At 36.2% G+C, this 18,212-nt stretch overlaps 1 protein-coding gene, 1 non-coding gene and 1 pseudogene across 2 annotated transcripts in view; all 3 read right to left on the reverse strand.

Annotated features, from left to right (window-relative positions):
* The window catches only part of ABHD18 (abhydrolase domain containing 18), a 42,305-nt gene that overhangs the window by 2,854 nt on the left and 21,239 nt on the right, over window positions 1–18,212 (reverse strand). Inside the window, exons 7-12 of the mRNA XM_068989682.1 lie at window positions 17,255–17,282; window positions 11,102–11,240; window positions 8,458–8,547; window positions 7,713–7,814; window positions 3,030–3,408; window positions 2,116–2,278 (exon numbers count right to left, since the gene is read on the reverse strand). Of these exons, the coding sequence (XP_068845783.1) occupies window positions 2,116–2,278; window positions 3,030–3,408; window positions 7,713–7,814; window positions 8,458–8,547; window positions 11,102–11,240; window positions 17,255–17,282 (901 nt within the window). The remainder of the gene's footprint in view (window positions 1–2,115; window positions 2,279–3,029; window positions 3,409–7,712; window positions 7,815–8,457; window positions 8,548–11,101; window positions 11,241–17,254; window positions 17,283–18,212) is intronic.
* Window positions 5,367–6,143, reverse strand: LOC138094015 (small integral membrane protein 15-like; annotated as a pseudogene).
* LOC138094231 (small nucleolar RNA SNORA42/SNORA80 family) lies at window positions 10,905–11,038 on the reverse strand. The gene has a single exon (XR_011146254.1). It is a non-coding gene; the product is annotated as a small nucleolar RNA SNORA42/SNORA80 family (small nucleolar RNA).

Raw genomic sequence — 18,212 nt, forward strand, 5'->3', positions numbered from 1 at the left:
TCCCTGGTGATCTGGTGGTTAAGTGTCCACGCTCCCAATGAAGTGGGACAGGGTTTGATCTCTGGTCAGGGAACTAGATTCCACATGCCACAACTAAGACCTGGCATAGCCAAATAACTAAAAAAATTTTTTAATAAATAAATAAATAATTGAGATCATATTAATATTAATCCTATATTGTACTTGTTTGACTAAGCATTTCCCCACATCCTTAAAAAGATACTAAGATTAACTTTAAAACTGACACCTGCTATGGACCGTGATTTCCAGTTTGTTGGAAAGAAAAAGTTTTGTATCATTCTTGTGTGGCTCAAAAATATTTGGCTCAAAAATTTATAAAATGAGGCCCGAGGTTGCAATCTGGGCTACTGTACATGGTATGAGAAGGGTTAGTAAAGGTATACATATGCATTTTAAAGCATTTGAATAGTGTCTTACTCACTTGTACTATCAATCCAAACAACTTAACCCAAATTCTTAGAGCACACAAAGGATTGGCTTGTTTTACTTTTAAATCTGATGAGTGATAAGGGTGAATTCATAAAGTTCTGCTATTCCAGTGTCATCTAAACTTCGTTAGGTTTTAAAGTGACTAGTGGGGAGTATAAGTCCAATAGCTTAGTATTTATTCCTCCTGAGCAAGTTATTTAATCTTTTTTGTTCCCTGTATTTCTGTATAAAAGGGGGATATTAAAAGTACCATCAGAAGAAATCGCTCTAGTACCTGGCACATACTGATAGCTAACATTTATTTCTTTCTCAAATAAAGCCTTCAAGTGAGCACTGAGGAGTTTTTATAGCTGACTTTGATTACATCTATTCTTCTTAATGCCTCTCAGTCATACTCCCACATAGATACACAAAAGAGTAATAAAATAAATTTGATAACGATTTACTAAAGCAAGCATGTGCGTTCCCTGCATTCACATGTAACAGAACTTTAGACTCTTCTTGGGCAACCCTAGCAACCTTCCCTACACACAATTTTTGTTTGCTTTTGTTTTAGTTTTGCTGTGCCAGAGGGTCACTTGAGTGTTCGGTAAATAGTCTGCTCACTCACTGACTAACTCACTGCTTTACAAATGAGTATTTTTTTTTTTTTAAAGATCATACTATAAAAAAAAAGTGTTACATTCTTGAGGACATTACAGACTTGAAGAATTAATCTGTACCTCAAGAAGGTGACATCTCTACATCGAACTACATAAGCAACAACATACAGATAGTTATTTCTTAGATTAAAAAAGAGCTAATAACATGTCAAACATACCAACATGATATGACTGTCCAGTTGGCAGTTTTGGAACACTGCACAGGGCACTGGTCTAACCCCTTGATGTGAACTGATTTAACCATTAATGATAAATATTCCAGTAATAACTGTTAACAATCAAATGAACAGAAGTAGAAATAAACTGGCATATCAAAAAACTAGAATGATAGCATAAAAGTTTTTGTGAGTGAGTGAGTGAAAGTTGCTCAGTCATGTCCAACTCTTTGGGACCCCATGGACTATACAGTCCATGGAATTCTCCAGGCCAGAATACTGGAGCGGGTAGCCTTTCCCCTCTCCAGGGGATCTTCCCAACCTAGGGATTGAACCCAAGTCTCCCGCATTGCAGGAAAGCTTTTTTAAGTTCTAACAAATATGGATTAATTCAAGATTATTAACAATAAAATCAGTATTTCATTTCTCATTTAAGGTTCAATATTTACTGGCTGCTGGAACACACTGCTAGATTATTCCACGGGATGCTCAGGTCATTCTGAGAGAACATCAGAGTGGAGTGAAAAATTCACAATGAGTCAAAGCAAGTTTTACAAACCCTAGTGTTCCTCCCTGCACTCTAAAATATCTGGCTATTAATATTTGAAGAGGGTAAAACCACACAATAAAAACACCTAACATATGCTATTTCCTAGCTCTCTAGGAGGAAAAGAAAATAAGACAAGGTAGGAAAGAGTATCACAATGTGAGAATTGAGAGAAGCAGGAAGGAAATAAGAGGACTAAAATCTATAAGACAAATATCAATTTTTTTATATTTATTGAGGAAAAAAAAAATCCCCAAAACAAACAACAAGTAACAGACACCAGTGAGACCAATCATCTTACCTGAAGAGTCCTTGTTTAAAAAGATAAGCACTAATATGACCCCCTTCTAGATATCGGATTTCACAACCAGGCCAAATTTCTTGTAGACTTCGAACTCCTGTTCGTGGAATATAGGCATCTTCTTTGGCTTGAACCACTATGATGAGGCTTGGGTCAACTGGAACTAGGTACAGGATTTTTTAAGATGAAACATATATACTTTGAAGAAGCTCTAAATAAATACTGGTAACCATATTGAAAAGTAAAATGACACCATACAATGCAGTAAGTATGCAAAAAATACTTGCCAAACTAAAACTTTTGACCATTGAGTTAAAAATCAACTATACTGGATTTTCCTGGCGGCTCAGTGGTAAAGAATCCACCTGCCAGTGCAGGAGACATGGGTTCTACCCCCGGTCCGAGAAGATCCCACATGCTGTGGAGCAAGCTAAGCCTGTGTGCCACAACTACTGAGCCTGTGTGCTAGAGCCCGGGAGCTGCAATGACCGAAGCCTGAGCACCCCAGAGCTGAGCACGAGAAGCCACTGCAGTGAGAAGCCCATGCAACTAGGAGAGTAGCCCCCACTACCTGTAACTAGAGAAAAGCCCACTTGGCAATGAAGACCCAACATAGTGAAAAATAAATAAAATTTAAAAATCAACTATACTAAACCATAACATTATAATACTCATCTCTAATACAATGAGATGAGTATTCTAAAGAAGATACAAACCCCGATGTTTTTAACAAACTAATAAAATGGTCTTGGATTTTCATGGATAAAATGTAAATATACATTTAAATAACTTACTTATCTCAGAAAACACATTGTGGAGCCAATGATAAATGAAATTATAGCATACTGTAAAGATACTTAGCACATTTTACCTATCATCAGCATATATTCTCAATTTCATATAAAAATTAATACCTGAGAAATTTGCTACATGAGTACATTCATCCATAACTCCTTTCATAAATATTAAAGATTCTTTCTGAAGATTGTTTCTTCTTTGTTCTTTACTGAGTAGGTGGCATGACTGAGGATGACAACTTGTGTAACTACTTTTGTTGGTTGAAAGTGTTTGATTGAAGCAGTCCATCTTCGAGGTATCTTGTAACAAGAGTCCTTCTGATGTGGCACTGATAGATGTTCTACTAGATTTATGGCACTCAACAGGTTTTGGGGACACAGCTTGGTCCATCATATCTAAATTTAAAGTTCTAGAAACCAGATTAAGGTTAGTTAGCTTGTCTGCACTGCTAGGGAAGCGTTTCACGAACTCTTGTCCCATTTTGAAAGAATCTGTCTGAACATATGAAAGAGAGGAAAATGTCATTTAATATAAAATAGGATTTTATGTAACAACCTTGTCAAAACAAAGAGAAAACACATATATCCATCAAGGAATAAATGGACAAGCAAAATATAATATATACATATAATAGATTATTACTCAACCTTAACAGGGCATGAAATTCTGACATACGCTATGCCATAGATGAACTCTGAAGACATTCTGCTATATGAATAAGCCACACACAAAAGGACCATATTGTTTGATTCCACTTTTATGAGGAATCTAGAGTAGTCAAGTTCATAGAGACAGAAAGTAGAATGGTGGCTGCCTGGGGCTAGCAAGAGGGATGAACAGAGTTTAGTTTAATGGGTACGGAGTTTCAGTTTAGGAAGAGGAAAAAGTTCTGGAGATGAGTGGTGGTGATGGATGGAGGTGATGGTTACACAACAATGTAAATGTACTTACTACTACTGAACTGTACACTTAAAAATGGTTAAAACTAATGAACTGTACTTTTAAAAACAGTTTAAATGGTAAATTTTATGTGGTATATATTTTACCATAATTTAAAAAAAAACAGAAAAAAAGGTATACAAATCTAACTGAGGAGTAAGACAAATTATATTTTATTGCTAAATGTTTCCTACTAAATGATAAAGAGTATCATTTATCCTGTGACACATTTTGTTTTGTTTGTTTTGGCTGCACCACTAGGCTTGCAGGATCTTAGCTTCCCAGACTAGGACTGAATCTGGGCCCCCAGCAGTGCAAGTGCAGAGTCCTAACCACTGGACTGCCAGGGAAATCTTGCTTGGGTCATGTTTGCATTATTACAGTTTTGAAATCCATGATTTGTTTTAACCTTAGAACTTCTAAAATTCTTAGGAGTGCATCCTAGCAGTAATACTTCAGTCACCCCAAATTCTTTTCTTAGGCTGAACTAAGAAAAATTAAAAATTATCAAGGAAAATATTAATTATTAAAATTCCCAAAGTATAATGCACACTAAATTTAAGAACTTACAATTTAAGTAAAAATAAAGTTTGTCAGATACCAAAAGCAGTCCAAGAAAAGAACAGCCTGGGAAAATATACTTGCAGCTTATATGACAAACAGCTAACTGCCTTTACAATATTGTAGTGGTTTTTGCCATACATTGTCATGAATCAGCCATGGGTGTACATGTGTTCCCCATCCTGAAAAGTTTTAAGAATGCAGAATGTCTGGTAATTACAAGTATCTCAAAAGCTAAGATGAGAAAAATACAGAAAATAAGTACTCATTGAATAAATATTATTTTGCTTTGAGGGAGCCAGAAATGAGTCCCTTCCAAGAAATAAGTAATAATGATAAAAGATGTAATTAATACACTATATCTCCTTTAAGCCTAAGCATGCATTTCACCTCAGGACAATTCTGATTTTGACATTCTTAATCTCCTTTGTCTAGAACAGGACCCCATTTTAAGCCATTATTTGAACAGAGTTCATAATCTAATGCCATTTTTCTCCACAGGATGTATTCATTTTAATACAGAAGCTGCAAAATGGCAAATGACTAAGTCAGTTAAAAAGAATCCATGGCATAAATATCAATTTACATTAACTGTCAACAAACTTCTATATGAAGCCTAAAAGTTGATACAGTACAGGTGAGAACTAACATGATTCTTCCATGTTCTCAGACTTTGTTTACTAAATAATACTGTTATAAGATCTGAAAAAAAACTTTAATGGGTCTTCCTAAAGCTGCATAATTTTCCAAACAATTTTCCTCTGATTACAGAGCCTGTTCATTCCTTCATTCCTTTTTCCTTTTTTCCATGAAGAGTTCTTTTTTTTAAATTTTTTATTTTGCACTGAGGTATAGCTGATTAACAATGTTGTAATAGCTTCGAGGTGAACAGTGAAGGGACTCAACTATATATGCATATGTATCCATTCTCCCCCAAACTCCCCTTCTATCCGTCAATCCTTTTTCAGTCCTTTAACTTTTGAAATATTTTCTTGACATTTTTCCTTGGCCTCAATCAGCCTTGCCAATTTCTAAGCCAGTGCAGCACTTGCCAGAAACAATGGAGTAAGGACTAAAATAACTGTTGTAAGGAAGCCATGTGAATCTTTTGCAAGCCTCTACCACAAAATACTCAGCCCAGGCCTGTACATCAACATCTCTGTAGAGGCCTTATGCTTGAGTCAAAGTGAGTGTTAGTTGCTCAATTGTGTCTGAATCTTTGCAAGCCCATGCACTGTAGCCCGTCAGGCTCCTTTGTCCATGGAATTCTCCAGGCAAGAATACTGGAGTGGGTTAACACTTCCTTCTCCAAGGGATTGTTCCCACCCAGGGATCGAACCTGGGTCTCCCGCATTTCAGGCATATTCTTTACTGTCTGGGCCAGGAGGGAAACTTGAGTAGTCTCTAATTTTGTCCTGGGATTATTAGCCAGTCACATTTTCAGGTGACACTTGGTTGGTTGTCTTCTTTAGCTCTACCATACACTTTTGAGATAAGGCTTAAATTCTGTCATGTACCTCAATTTCAGATTCCAAGCTCATGCTTGGAGGAATAAATATTATTTCTTTAAGGAATATTCTTCCTTTCAAAAGGGATTGAGACGGTTTGATCTCCAGATCAGACCAGCATGGCACCTGAAGTCATCGGCACTTTTCCTCCATACTGGTGTTTCCCCTTCACTCACTCACTCACCCTTCCTCACTGACCCCCTCCTCAGCCCCCACCACCATCCCACCTGCATCCGGCCCCTGGGGCCCTCCCTCTGTCTGGGGCTCACATGGTGGGGGTGTGTGAGAATCAAGGGTGGTCCCTGCCACTCCTTGCAAAGCACCATGGCTGCCTCAGCTGACACTGGGGCAAAACCTCTGCAGTGGGTGCCACCAGCCTCCCTGACTCCCAACTCACCCAGATTATCAGTAACTTTCAAACTGAACATGCAAAACTTTAAAATTCATGGAAAGAATGGTTACTTTAGGAGAGTAATCAGGAAGCAACTCATTTCCCTGAAAATTGGTAAATTAAGGGAAAGAATTAAGCCTTTCCTATATGAACTGAGGGCTTCCCTCACGGCTCAGAGGCAAAGAATCTGTGTGCCAATGCAGGAGACTTGGGTTGCATCCCAGGGTCAGGAAAATCCCTTAGAGAAGGAAATAGCAACCCACTCCAGTATTCTTGCTTGGGAAAGCTCACGGACAGAGGAGCCTGGCAGGGGTTGCAAAAGAGTCGGATGGGACTTAGCGACTAAATAACAACAATATGAATTGAACTACGAGACAACCAAATAATTAGCAAAGGAAGTGACTTTTTAAAATAAAAGTATCTAAATTAATAAATGAAAAAAAAGGACAGAATTAAATCAGCATTTTGCAACTCTCAATTTAATAGACATAGGCATTAAGCATCAATGGCTGCTTACACCACAGGAAAGAGCAGCCAGACATTACCTGCTTCCTATACTCTTAACAAAGAACATGGAGGAATATACATGAGAATACAAACAAAAATCTCAGCTGTGAGAAACTCTACAGGTTAATAGTCCATGTTCTTCAACAGATAAATTATAATGAAAAGAAAGGAATGAAGAAGAATTTATAGATTAAAGATACTTAAAAGACACATCAAATAAAAAATGTGTATCTAGGAATGCGTATTTGGACAATAAAATTATCTTAAAGACAAAAGGAAGTAATTACTATAAAAATCAGGATGATGATAACTGAACAGTAGAGGGAGGAGGGCCTTTTGATTAGGACACATGAAAGAGGTTTTTGGGTTGGGTGCTAAGTGCTGAGCTGGGTAGTCAAGTTCTATTCTTGACCTATTACAAATGCATTGAAGGTGAAGGTGAAGTTGCTCAGTCATGACTCTTTGCGACCCCGTGGACTGTAACCTACCAGGCTTCTCTGTTCATGGGATTCTCCAGGCAAGAATACTGGAGTGGATTGCCATTTCCTTCTCCAGGGGATCTTCCCAACCCAGGGATCGAACCCGGGTCTCCCACATTGGAGGCAGACGCTTTAACCTCTGAGCCACCAGGGATGCTGTAGTAAGCTATACATTAGCTTTGCATGATTGTGGTTAGGACTCTGTGCTCTCACTGCCGAGGGCCTGGGTTCAATCCCTGATCAGGGAACCAAAGTCTCACAAGTCATGCAGCAAGGTCAAAAAAAAAAAAAAGAAAGGAAAAAAAAGATATATATATATATATATATAAATTCACAATTCTTTTTAAAAATCTGAATCATTAACCATGGTCAAAATCCACCCCGCCATGTTATGCAAAAGTTAAAAATACTTACTCCACAGTATTCAAGCATGTGAATAATTTCTTCTTCATAAACTGTCTGTGTATAATACTGCTTTTCTAGTTCCCTCCAATTAATTGATTTACTTAGCACGCCCTGAAATAACAAACTACATTAAGATCAGATCACATCTGTAAAGCATGTTGTCCAATAGTTTGGTTATTCTTACTGTGCAGAAAAAAAATTAACAAAGCAGGCTTGAAATTTCCTATCTCTGGACAAGCCTACTTGTAAGGCTGGACCTTAACTAGAGTCTGGTAATTTAACTAGTAAACAATAGTTCTTTACCCTGATATAAAACTTCCTAAATGGGGGTCACTGGGCCTAAACTGCTGATACAAACAATGCAGTTTCTACTAAACACTGGATTTCCTTCTGGGATTTTAGTATGTGAGGCTGAGAATACCCAGACTTCAAGGCTAAGGTGAGTTTCATTGATGGACAACGATTTGCACCTATTGTCATAACTCACTGTTGAAGGAATTAAACACATTCTGAAAGACTCCTTTGGAAGCTTATGCTTGGTTTCTTCTGGACTGTACCCTGTGTGCCTTTTTCCTTGGCTGATTTTATAGTGAATCCTTTTGCTGCGATATGTTTTAGTTGAGAATATGAGTACATATTGAGTCCTGTGGTTCCTTCCAGTGAATCTCCAAACCTGGGGGTGATTTTGGGAACCCTTAAAACTATTATGTTTAATTATATATAGCTATCTAAATATTAACTGCAATTAAATTACCGTAGTGAAGACCCCAGATGCTGTAGACCAAGACAGACATGGAATCAATGGCATGGGCTTAGGCCAGTTGGATACTGCTAAGGAAGCCATCTGTAAGATAACACAGAGAGATTCAGTTTAAAGTTCACAGTCATTAAATGAAAAATATTTAATATTAAGAAGTACTTTGGGAGTGGGATGGGGCGGGAGGTAGGAGGGAGGTTTAAGAGAGAGGGGACAAATATATACCTATGGCTGACTCATGTTAGATGTATGGTGGAAGCAATCACAACATTGTAAAGTAATTATCTTCCAATTAAAAAAATATTTTGTATAGTAGTTGGTGAGATAAGACATAAACACACAGTCTCTTAAACACTCATGAGAATGTCTAGCAACCTCTCCAAATTCCCCAGATCATAAACTCAACATGACATATAATTGCCTCCTAAAAAACCAATAAAGTATATTAGGAAATTTTAAGTATTTTTAAATTTTAAGACCCTTCACAGAAACCTACTTTCTGCTGGGTAAATATAGAGCAAACATGCTGGGATGTAGATCCTGGGCAGTAGGCTAAGCACACTCATTACTTAAGTGACCTGCTCAGGTGGAGCAAGACCATAAGGAAAAATCTCAGACTTTTGAGGTTGACTGAAAGATGTCAAGAATTTGGTGAACTACAAAGCAGATTATATAGCTGATATAAAATGATATAATATGAGAAGTGAAATGTTACTTTTGGCTAGAGGAATTAAAGAAGGCTTCATGAAATTTGGTTGTCTTTTGGGGGAAAAAGATAGATGGTGTCTTGTCTTCTATATAAAGAAGATGGTATGATCAAAGGCAGATAGATGGTGAGAAATACAGAGTCTGGTGGGGAAACAGCCAATATACTTCAGTTAGGCTGGTCAATAGGGCATATGTATCCAGAGGAATAGGGTGACAGGTAGGGCTAGAAAGCTTGATCAGGATCAGATCAGAGGTTTCTTTGTTCCACAGATAATGGGGAATTAATAAAGAGATGCAACAAAGTAGTGTTATTGTCAAAGAATTGATTCAATGAAGCTAAACAGTATTTTATAAGATTGATTAGAGAGGGTGAGATTTGAGGTAGGGAAACCAGTTAATAGGTAGCAGTCCAGCTTATAAGTTATAACGCTCTGACTTAGGTCATAAAAATGGAAACAGTACTAGACAGGAAAATGAATCTTTTCCCACCTTTCAGTTTCAGTGTCTTTAGTTGTTTCAAATTTGAGTTTTTGAAGCTAATTTTATCAGTTTCAGCCTTTGGTGACTGCTTTGAGTTTGAGTAAGTTTTTAAACATAATCGTATAATTCAAATGAATTATAAAGAATATGTATCTATAGATATAGATATAAATGTACTGGATGATTGTTATGTTCAAGAAATGAGCCAGAGGGTCATGTTCCTGGCCCTCACTGAATCAACTGCTTTACAGAGAAAATGGACTGCTAGACAAGCAATCACAGTGCAAAGAAATAAGTACATGTTACTGAGAAATGAAGTGTGGTCTGGGAATCAGGAAGAGCTTCCCACAGGAAGTATGCTCTAACCTGGAAGCGGAAGGGCAAGCTGCTACCTGGCTAGGTGATAAGGAGTGAGGGGGCAGTAGAGGGATGCACAGCTAGTGCCAGTTCCATAGTAAAACCTTTGGCAGGTTTTAAGCAGGAGAGAGCAGAGAACAGATTCAGGGGGACCACACTAGTTATAGTGTGGGAAGAAGCTCTTAAGAAAAAGATTGAGGAGAGAAAAGACTAAATGGAGAAACCAATGAGGAGACTGTACACTCTAGAAAGCAAAGGTAAAATAGGTTGATTGTATGGGGATGAAGGGAACAGAGAATCGAAAAGTGTTTTGCAAATCAGCTATCTTCAGGAATTTAACAGCAAAATAAGGCATTTATAGTTGAGATCTGAAAAGCTAATTTTTATTATCAACTTTTAATAAAATATTAAATCTAATACCTGAAATATAGCTGTGAAGTAAGTAGTAAAATCAGTATCTCCATAAATCACAAAAAAATCGTTATTTAATAGTTGGAATAAAAGTTTACAATCTGTTCCTGCAGGATTTCCCTGGTGGTCCAGTGACTGGGACTCTGCACTCTCAATGTAGGAGCCTAGGTTGGATTCCTGTTCAGGGAACTAGATTCCATATGCTGCAACTAAAAGATGCTGTGTGCTGCAATTAAGACCTGGAGAAGCTAAATAAAATAAATAAGAAGAAATATTAAAAAAAAATTGATTTCTGCTTTCACCAAAAGTAAAATTAATTCTATACCTAAAGTGATTTCTTTTCTTTTGGCCATACCATGCAGCATTAGTTCCCTGACCAGGGATCAAACCCACACCCCTGCACTGGAAGCATGGATCTTAACCACAGGACCTCCAGGGAAGTCCCTAAAGCGAATTTGTAAATAATTAGATTCTCTAGACCTTCCACCCACTTCACAACCCTCTTCAGTGCTCACAGCCCACAGGTAAGGAGACAGGGCAATAGTTTGAAGCTGCAGTTTTCTCTGGCATGGGTCTACCGTGAGATGCCCACAGAGGACAAGCCATAAATCCATTACCATGCTTGATTCCATAGATCTTATAAACATAACCACAATTAAATATAAGTTGAAATGAAAATGCTTACGTGTCCTCCCATGGATATTCCAGTCATTCCTAGAGGTCCATAACCCTCCCTCTCTAGCCAGTGCAAGAGAGCTGCAGATTCTAAAACAAGAGCTCCTCCCATCACAAAAAGGTCGGACACGTTTTTTAAGCTGGACCTTCTAGCCTCACAAAAGAAAAGAGAAAATTATTTATGTTTTTACATTTTTATACACACAAATTTACAATAGGCAGCCAAAATGCATGCTTTTCTTTTAAAGGACCAGATAGCTAAGTATTAATAAGACAATGGTATAAATTGATAAAATTAAATTGCTGCTAACATTGTTCTACATATTAATCACCTAAAACTTAAAAAGTTGTATCTGCTCTACAACATACAACCTTCATTGAATTTCAACTACTGAGCTATTCTGAAATCCAGAGGAGAACATATTATTTACTTGACAGAACTTAAAACTGTTAAAATATGTATGGGAAAATAATATTTCTGTATTGTCAATTTTTAGTTAAATTACCACATCAATAAAAGGAAAAACAAATTTACAGTTGTCCATTCTTAGGAAAAAAAATTACAACAGAGCTTAAAGCTCACATTAAAAAAAAAATATATATATATATATAAGAATTGAAACCTAATACTAGATAATTTTTGTAGAACCAGATCAAAAAACTCTTAAATTTGTATGGAAACACAAAAGACCCTGAAAAGCTAAGGCAATCTCAAGAAAGAAAAATGGAGTCTGGAGGAGTCAGACTCTCTGATTTCAGACTATATGGCGAAGATACAGTAATCAAGACAATATGGTAATAGCACAAAAACAGAAATCTAGATCAATGGAACAGGATAGAAAGCCCAGAAATAAACTCATGCACATATGGTCATTTAATTTATGACAAGAGAGGCAATACACAATGGAGAAAAGACAGTCTCTTCAATAAGTGGTGCTGGGGAAACTGGACAGCTATATGTAAAAGAATGAAATTTGAAACTCTCTAACACTATACACAAAAATAAACTCAAAATGGATTAAAGACCTAAATGTAAGACCAGATACTAAGAAGTCTTAGTGGACTTTCCTGGTAGTCTAGTCATTGAAAATCTGCACGTCCATTGCCAGGGGGGTATAAGTTTGATCCCTGGTCGGGAAAATAAGGTCCCACATGCTGCGTGGTGTGGCCATAAGATTAAAAAACACAAAAACCTATTAGAGGAAAACATAAGCAGAACACTCTTTGACATAAATCACAACAATATCTTTTTTTTTTTTGGCTGCATCACACAGCATGTGGAATCTTAGTTCCATGACCAGGGATTGAACCTGTGCCCCCAAGCATTGGAAACACACAGTCTTAACCACTGGACTGCCAGGGAAGTCCAGCAATATCATTTTTGATCCATCTCCAAGAGTAATGAAAATAAACAAATGAGGCCTAATTAAACTCAAAACCTTTTGCACAGCAAAGGAAATCATAAACAAAACAAAAAAACAACCCCACAGGCTGGGAGAAAATATTTGTAAAAAAAGTGACTGACATAGAGCCCACACAGCTCTATATGAAAAAAAAAAACACCCACTCAAAAAAATGGGCAGAAGATCTAAAGAGACGTTTCTCCAAAGAAGACATGCAGATGACCAAAAAGCACATGAAAAGATACGCAACATCACTAATTATCAGAGAAACACAAATCAAAACCACAATGAAGTAACACTTCATACCAGTCAGAATGGCCATTAACAAAAAGTCCACAAACAGTAAATGCTGGAGAGGGTAAGGAGAATAGGAAACCCTCCTATACTGTTGGTTGGAATGTAAATTGGAATAACCACTAAGGAGAACAGTATGGAAGTTCCATTAAAAAGTAAATAAATAACTACCATATGATCCATCGATCCCATTCCTGAGTATATATCTGGTGAAAACCAAAATCCAAAAGGATACACTCATCCCAGTGTTCAGTGCAGCACTATCTACAATAGTCAAGACATGGAAGCAACCTAAATGCCCACTGATAGAAGAATGATAAAGATGTGGTATATTTATACAATGGACTGTTTATTACTCAACCATAAAAAAGAATGAAATAGTGTGCCATTTGCAGCAACATGGATGGATCTCAAGATTATCGTACTAAGACAAAGAAAGACATATCATATGCTATCACTCATATGAGGAATCTAGTTTTAAAATGATACAAATGAACTTATTTACAAAGCAGAAAAAGACTTACAGATATTGAAAATAAACTTATGGCTGCCAAAGGGGAAATGTGAAGGGAAGGAATAAATCAGGAGTTTGGAATAAACGTGCCCACACTACAATACATAAGATAGATAACCAACAGAGACATACTGTATAGCACGGGGAACACTACTCAATATTCTGTGATAACCTATATAAGAGAAGAATCAAAAAAAGAATGGATAGATGTATAACTGAATCACTTTGGTGCACACCTAAAACTAACACAACACTGTAAATCAACTATACTCCAATAAAATTAAAATAGTAAAAAAGGAACAAGGCAACAAGAACAAAAGGAAAATAAATAGCAATGTAAAAGAATTCAACCTAATACTAGTCTCCTGAATTACTGAAATCTTGACTATTAGAAAAATAATTTTTATAAAAATATGTTTTGATGAATTTAAACACACCAATTCAACTGAAACTTTCTGTTTTAGAAACTGATTTTACATACAAGTATTTACTTGTAAGAATTATTTTACTACATATTTTTAGAATCCAGAACCATTCTTATACAATGATTAAAAATATGACTTTATTACTAAAGTGACCAAGTTATAATCTATTTTCAAAATTTAATTCACATAAAGACATATTCCTATAGGGAACATTGCCAAAATGTATAAAAATTCACTTTGTCAATGGTTATTATATGTAGAATAATTATGTAGAATTATTATGTGCTTAATAGAATAATTATGTGCAAAGAACCAAGTGCCATAGGAATGCAAAGCTTTGAAAAACAGAACTCTGGCTCCCAGAAGACCTTATCTCCACTGTCCTACCACATCCTCTTAGAGTTAAGTCCACAAAGCAGCTTTCTCTTTATAGAAACTAGGCTATCTTTTGCCAAAATAAATTATATTCATCATCATAAAAAGGCTATTTATCCTTACATTGGATTTCTATCCTTGTTCCAATTTTCTATTTATGATCATAGTTCTCCTGATTACTTATTTTAGCCTGGTATGGAAGTTTGAATTCTTAGTTCTACTTCAGTTGGCTCTTTTACATAGAAGTTACTAATGTAGGTTCTAGGACAGTGGTTCTTTGTTAACAATGGACTGAGTCTCAAATAGTTTAACCATTTTTGATGAAAGCAGGCATAGATGGCTTTGAGAGAGAGAGAGAGAGAGATGAAACTGAGAGAGAACTTTATTATAATTTAAGTTATAAGCAATTTCTTAGGATGAATTGTTCAAGAAAAACAAAATAAAGTATTATATTTCTTGGGTATATAATATCCGATAGGATAACTTATAATAATTCTCAACAATCCTTCATGGAAGAAATTATTTAGTATTCCCACATCATAAATGAGTTAGGCCATACAATTAGCAAATGGTAAGTTATGATTCCAAAATATGTCTATGACTCCAAAGTCACAGATTTCCTATTAAACCTATGCTGCTTCTTAGAACTCAACAACCTCTTGCACTTTTTAACCACTTATATGACACACCTAGTTCTGAATTTATGGCATGGCTCCTAAGTAAGAATTCTTGAACTATTTAGTTGTGCATTTTAACTTTTCACAAGGTTTCGAAAGGAAATTCTAAACTATCCTTCACAGAATACAGGCTGGCCTCCACTGCACTGTGCTTTTGTCTGTACCTCTTTCATGTTCTCACGACTTTATAAAGACCTATGGTGGTGGTGGTTTACTCGCTAAATTGTGTCCATCTCTTTGTGACCCCATGTACTGTAGTCTGCCAGGCTCTTCTTCCATAGGACTTCTCAGGCAAGAACAATGGATTCGATAGCCATTTCCTTCTCCAGGGGATCTTGCCAGCCCAGGGATCCAGCCCAGGTCTCCTGCTTGGCAGGAGGATTCTTTACCACTGATACACCTGGGAAGCCTGTTATAACCACTTTGAACACGTGACTTCTCTCTCCCCAGCACTTTCCATTTTCCTACTTCTTCACTTGCAGGTCTAACAGTCATTACAAGTTTAACATGTCCAAGGGAGAACTTGTGATCTCTTACCCACAATATCCAATTTTTTAACAAGTCTTACCATTTCAACTTGTAAATTTTATCTAAAGTTCATTAGTACTTCTTTTCACTTCCCTTGCTACCACTTGACTTTAGTCAAATTTTCCCCTGCATTATTGAAATTAACTTATATGCAGAGTACATCCTGAGAAATGCTGGGCTGGAGGAAGCACAAGCTGGAATCAAGATTGCCAGGAGAAATATCAATAACCTCAGATACGCAGATGACACCACCCTTATGGCAGAAAGTGAAGAGGAACTAAAAAGCCTCTTGATGAAAGTGAAAGAGGAGAGTGAAAAAGTTGGCTTAAAGCTCCACATTCAGAAAATGAAGATCATGGCATCCGGTCCCATCACTCCATGGGAAATAGATGGGGAAACAGTGGAAACAGTGTCAGACTTTATTTTGGGGGGCTCCAAAAATCACTGTAGATGGTGACTGCAGCCATGAAATTAAAAGACGTTTACTCCTTGGAAGGAAAGTTATGACCAACCTAGAGAGAATATTAAAAAGCAGAGACATTACTTTGTCAACAAAGGTCCATCTAGTCAAGATGATGGTTTTCCCAGTGGTCATGTATGGATGTGAAATTTGGACTATAAAGAAAGCTAAGCGCATAAGAATTGATGCTTTTGAACTGTGGTGTTGGAGAAGACTCTTGAGAGTCCCTTGGACTGTGAGGAGATCCAACCAGTCCATTCTAAAGGAGATCAGTCCTGAGTGTTCATTGGAAGGACTGATGTTGAAGCTGAAACTCCAATACTTTGGCCACCTGATATGAAGAGCTGACTCACTGGAAAAGACCCTGATGCTGGGAAAGATTAAAGGCAGGAGGAGAAGGGGACAACAGAGGATGAGAAGGTCGGATGGGATCACCGACTCAATGGACATGGGTTTGGGTGGACTCTGGGAGTTAGTGATGGACAGGGAGGCCTGGCGTGCTGCGGTTCATGGGGTCACAAAGAGTCGGACACGACTGAGCAACTGAACTGAACTGAACTGTAGTAGTCTCCTATGTGAAGCTACTTTACTACTACTCTTGCCCCAGTAAGCCAGACAGGCCTTTAAAAACATAGATCAGATCGCTCCTTTGCTTGAAATTCTCCAGAGGTTTCCCAATGCACATACAGTAAAATTCAAAGCACAGTTGTTGTTGTTGTTGTTTAGTTGCTAAGTCATGTTGGCTCTTTGTGACCTCATGCACTATAGCACGCCAGGCTTCCCTGTCCTTCACGATCTCCTGGAAGTTTCTTTTCATTATATCATGTCCTCATATCTAATACTGCTTCAACTATGCACTCACCCCCTATAGTTCTTTCTCCCATTTATCTGCTTCATTTTCTTCATGGCATTGATAAGCACCTAAAATTATCTTTTATTTTTATATAGCTCCCATACTAGAATATAAACTCTATGAAAGTAAGAACCTTGTAGTTTTGTTGCTATCTTACCAGTGGTTAGGGTCAAATATCTATTGAATGAACCAAAATCAAACACAATATATTAATAAATTACAGAAACATAAAAAAACTGATTTAAAATTTCATCATTTTAAAAGACAAGAAAAAAAAGCTTATCTTCAGATTACCTATAATACACATTGCAAGAATAAAAAGAGTAATGTTTCATTTCACAAACTAAATGTACCTTAAAAAGGGAAAGTCTTTTAATTTCTTTGGTACAGTTTTATAAATACAATATATCTTTAGTCAACCTATTAAAATTTCTTTTTTATCTTTTTATTAGACATTGCAAAAAGCTTAAAACAACAATTTAAGATAATATGTGTTAAATTTTCAGTTTTATAACAGAAAATCTTCCCCAATAACACTTGGATATTAAACTTAAAAATGGTTAGCCTACCAAAAATTTCAGAATTGCTGAAAATTTAGTATAAAGACTGGAAAATGAAGGTAACACATACTTACATTTGGTCCTTGGGTTTCCTGCAGCCATTTAAGGATGTGGGTCAAAGAGAAAGTTTTACAATAATTAAATATACTGTGTCTCAAAACACATTAACTTAAGCAAAACAGTTAAATTTGAAGACAATTTAATGCTGAAATAACTATTTTCCAGTTATCTCATATAGGCTGTTCAAGTTTTTTAACTTAAGTCTTTTTCTTTTTTAAAAAAGCTTAACTGAAATATAGTCACAACCAGACAATTCACCCATTTAAGGTGTACAATTCAATGTTTTTAGTATATTCATCAAGGTTGTGTAATTGTCAATTTAATTTTAAAATGAAGTTTATTGATTTCTTTCTTCATGTATACATTTTTATAGAAAATCTTGAAAATACAGAAAAGCATGTTTGAAGAAAAACTATTTTACCTACAGACAACCATATTAATACTTTGGTATACTTCTTTCCAACATTTTCACTTCTGCATAGTTTTTTTTTGCACAGTTTTTTAGTGAACTTTCTGTTCTAGGTTTTTTTATACCTATGTCATATCATAGTTTTATACATTATTTTTGCATTAAAAATACTTTTCATTCATTATTGTAAACTTTTAATAATAACTTGCTAAAATCTACTGAATGACTATTATTTGCCAGGCACTGTTCTAGAAAGGATTAATTATTTAATACTTTAAATAACCTAAGAGATTATTCCCATTTATGAAGGAAAAGTTGAGGCACTAAAAGGTTCAAGGTTATACAGGTAGTAAATGAGAAAAGTAACAAACATAAACTAACCAATCATATAACATTCCAATGTTATAAACCACAATTTAATTAACCATTTTTCTACTGTTAGACATTTATTTAACTTCCCAGAATTAATATGACTCTGTCAAGGGATATGAGATTTTTAAAGGCTCACAATGCATATAGTAAAAATGCTTTCAAAAGGTTGAACAGTCATCAGTAATGAAAGT

Source organism: Capricornis sumatraensis, chromosome 17, assembly GCF_032405125.1.
Source record: "Capricornis sumatraensis isolate serow.1 chromosome 17, serow.2, whole genome shotgun sequence".
NCBI classification, from domain to species: Eukaryota; Metazoa; Chordata; class Mammalia; order Artiodactyla; family Bovidae; genus Capricornis; species Capricornis sumatraensis.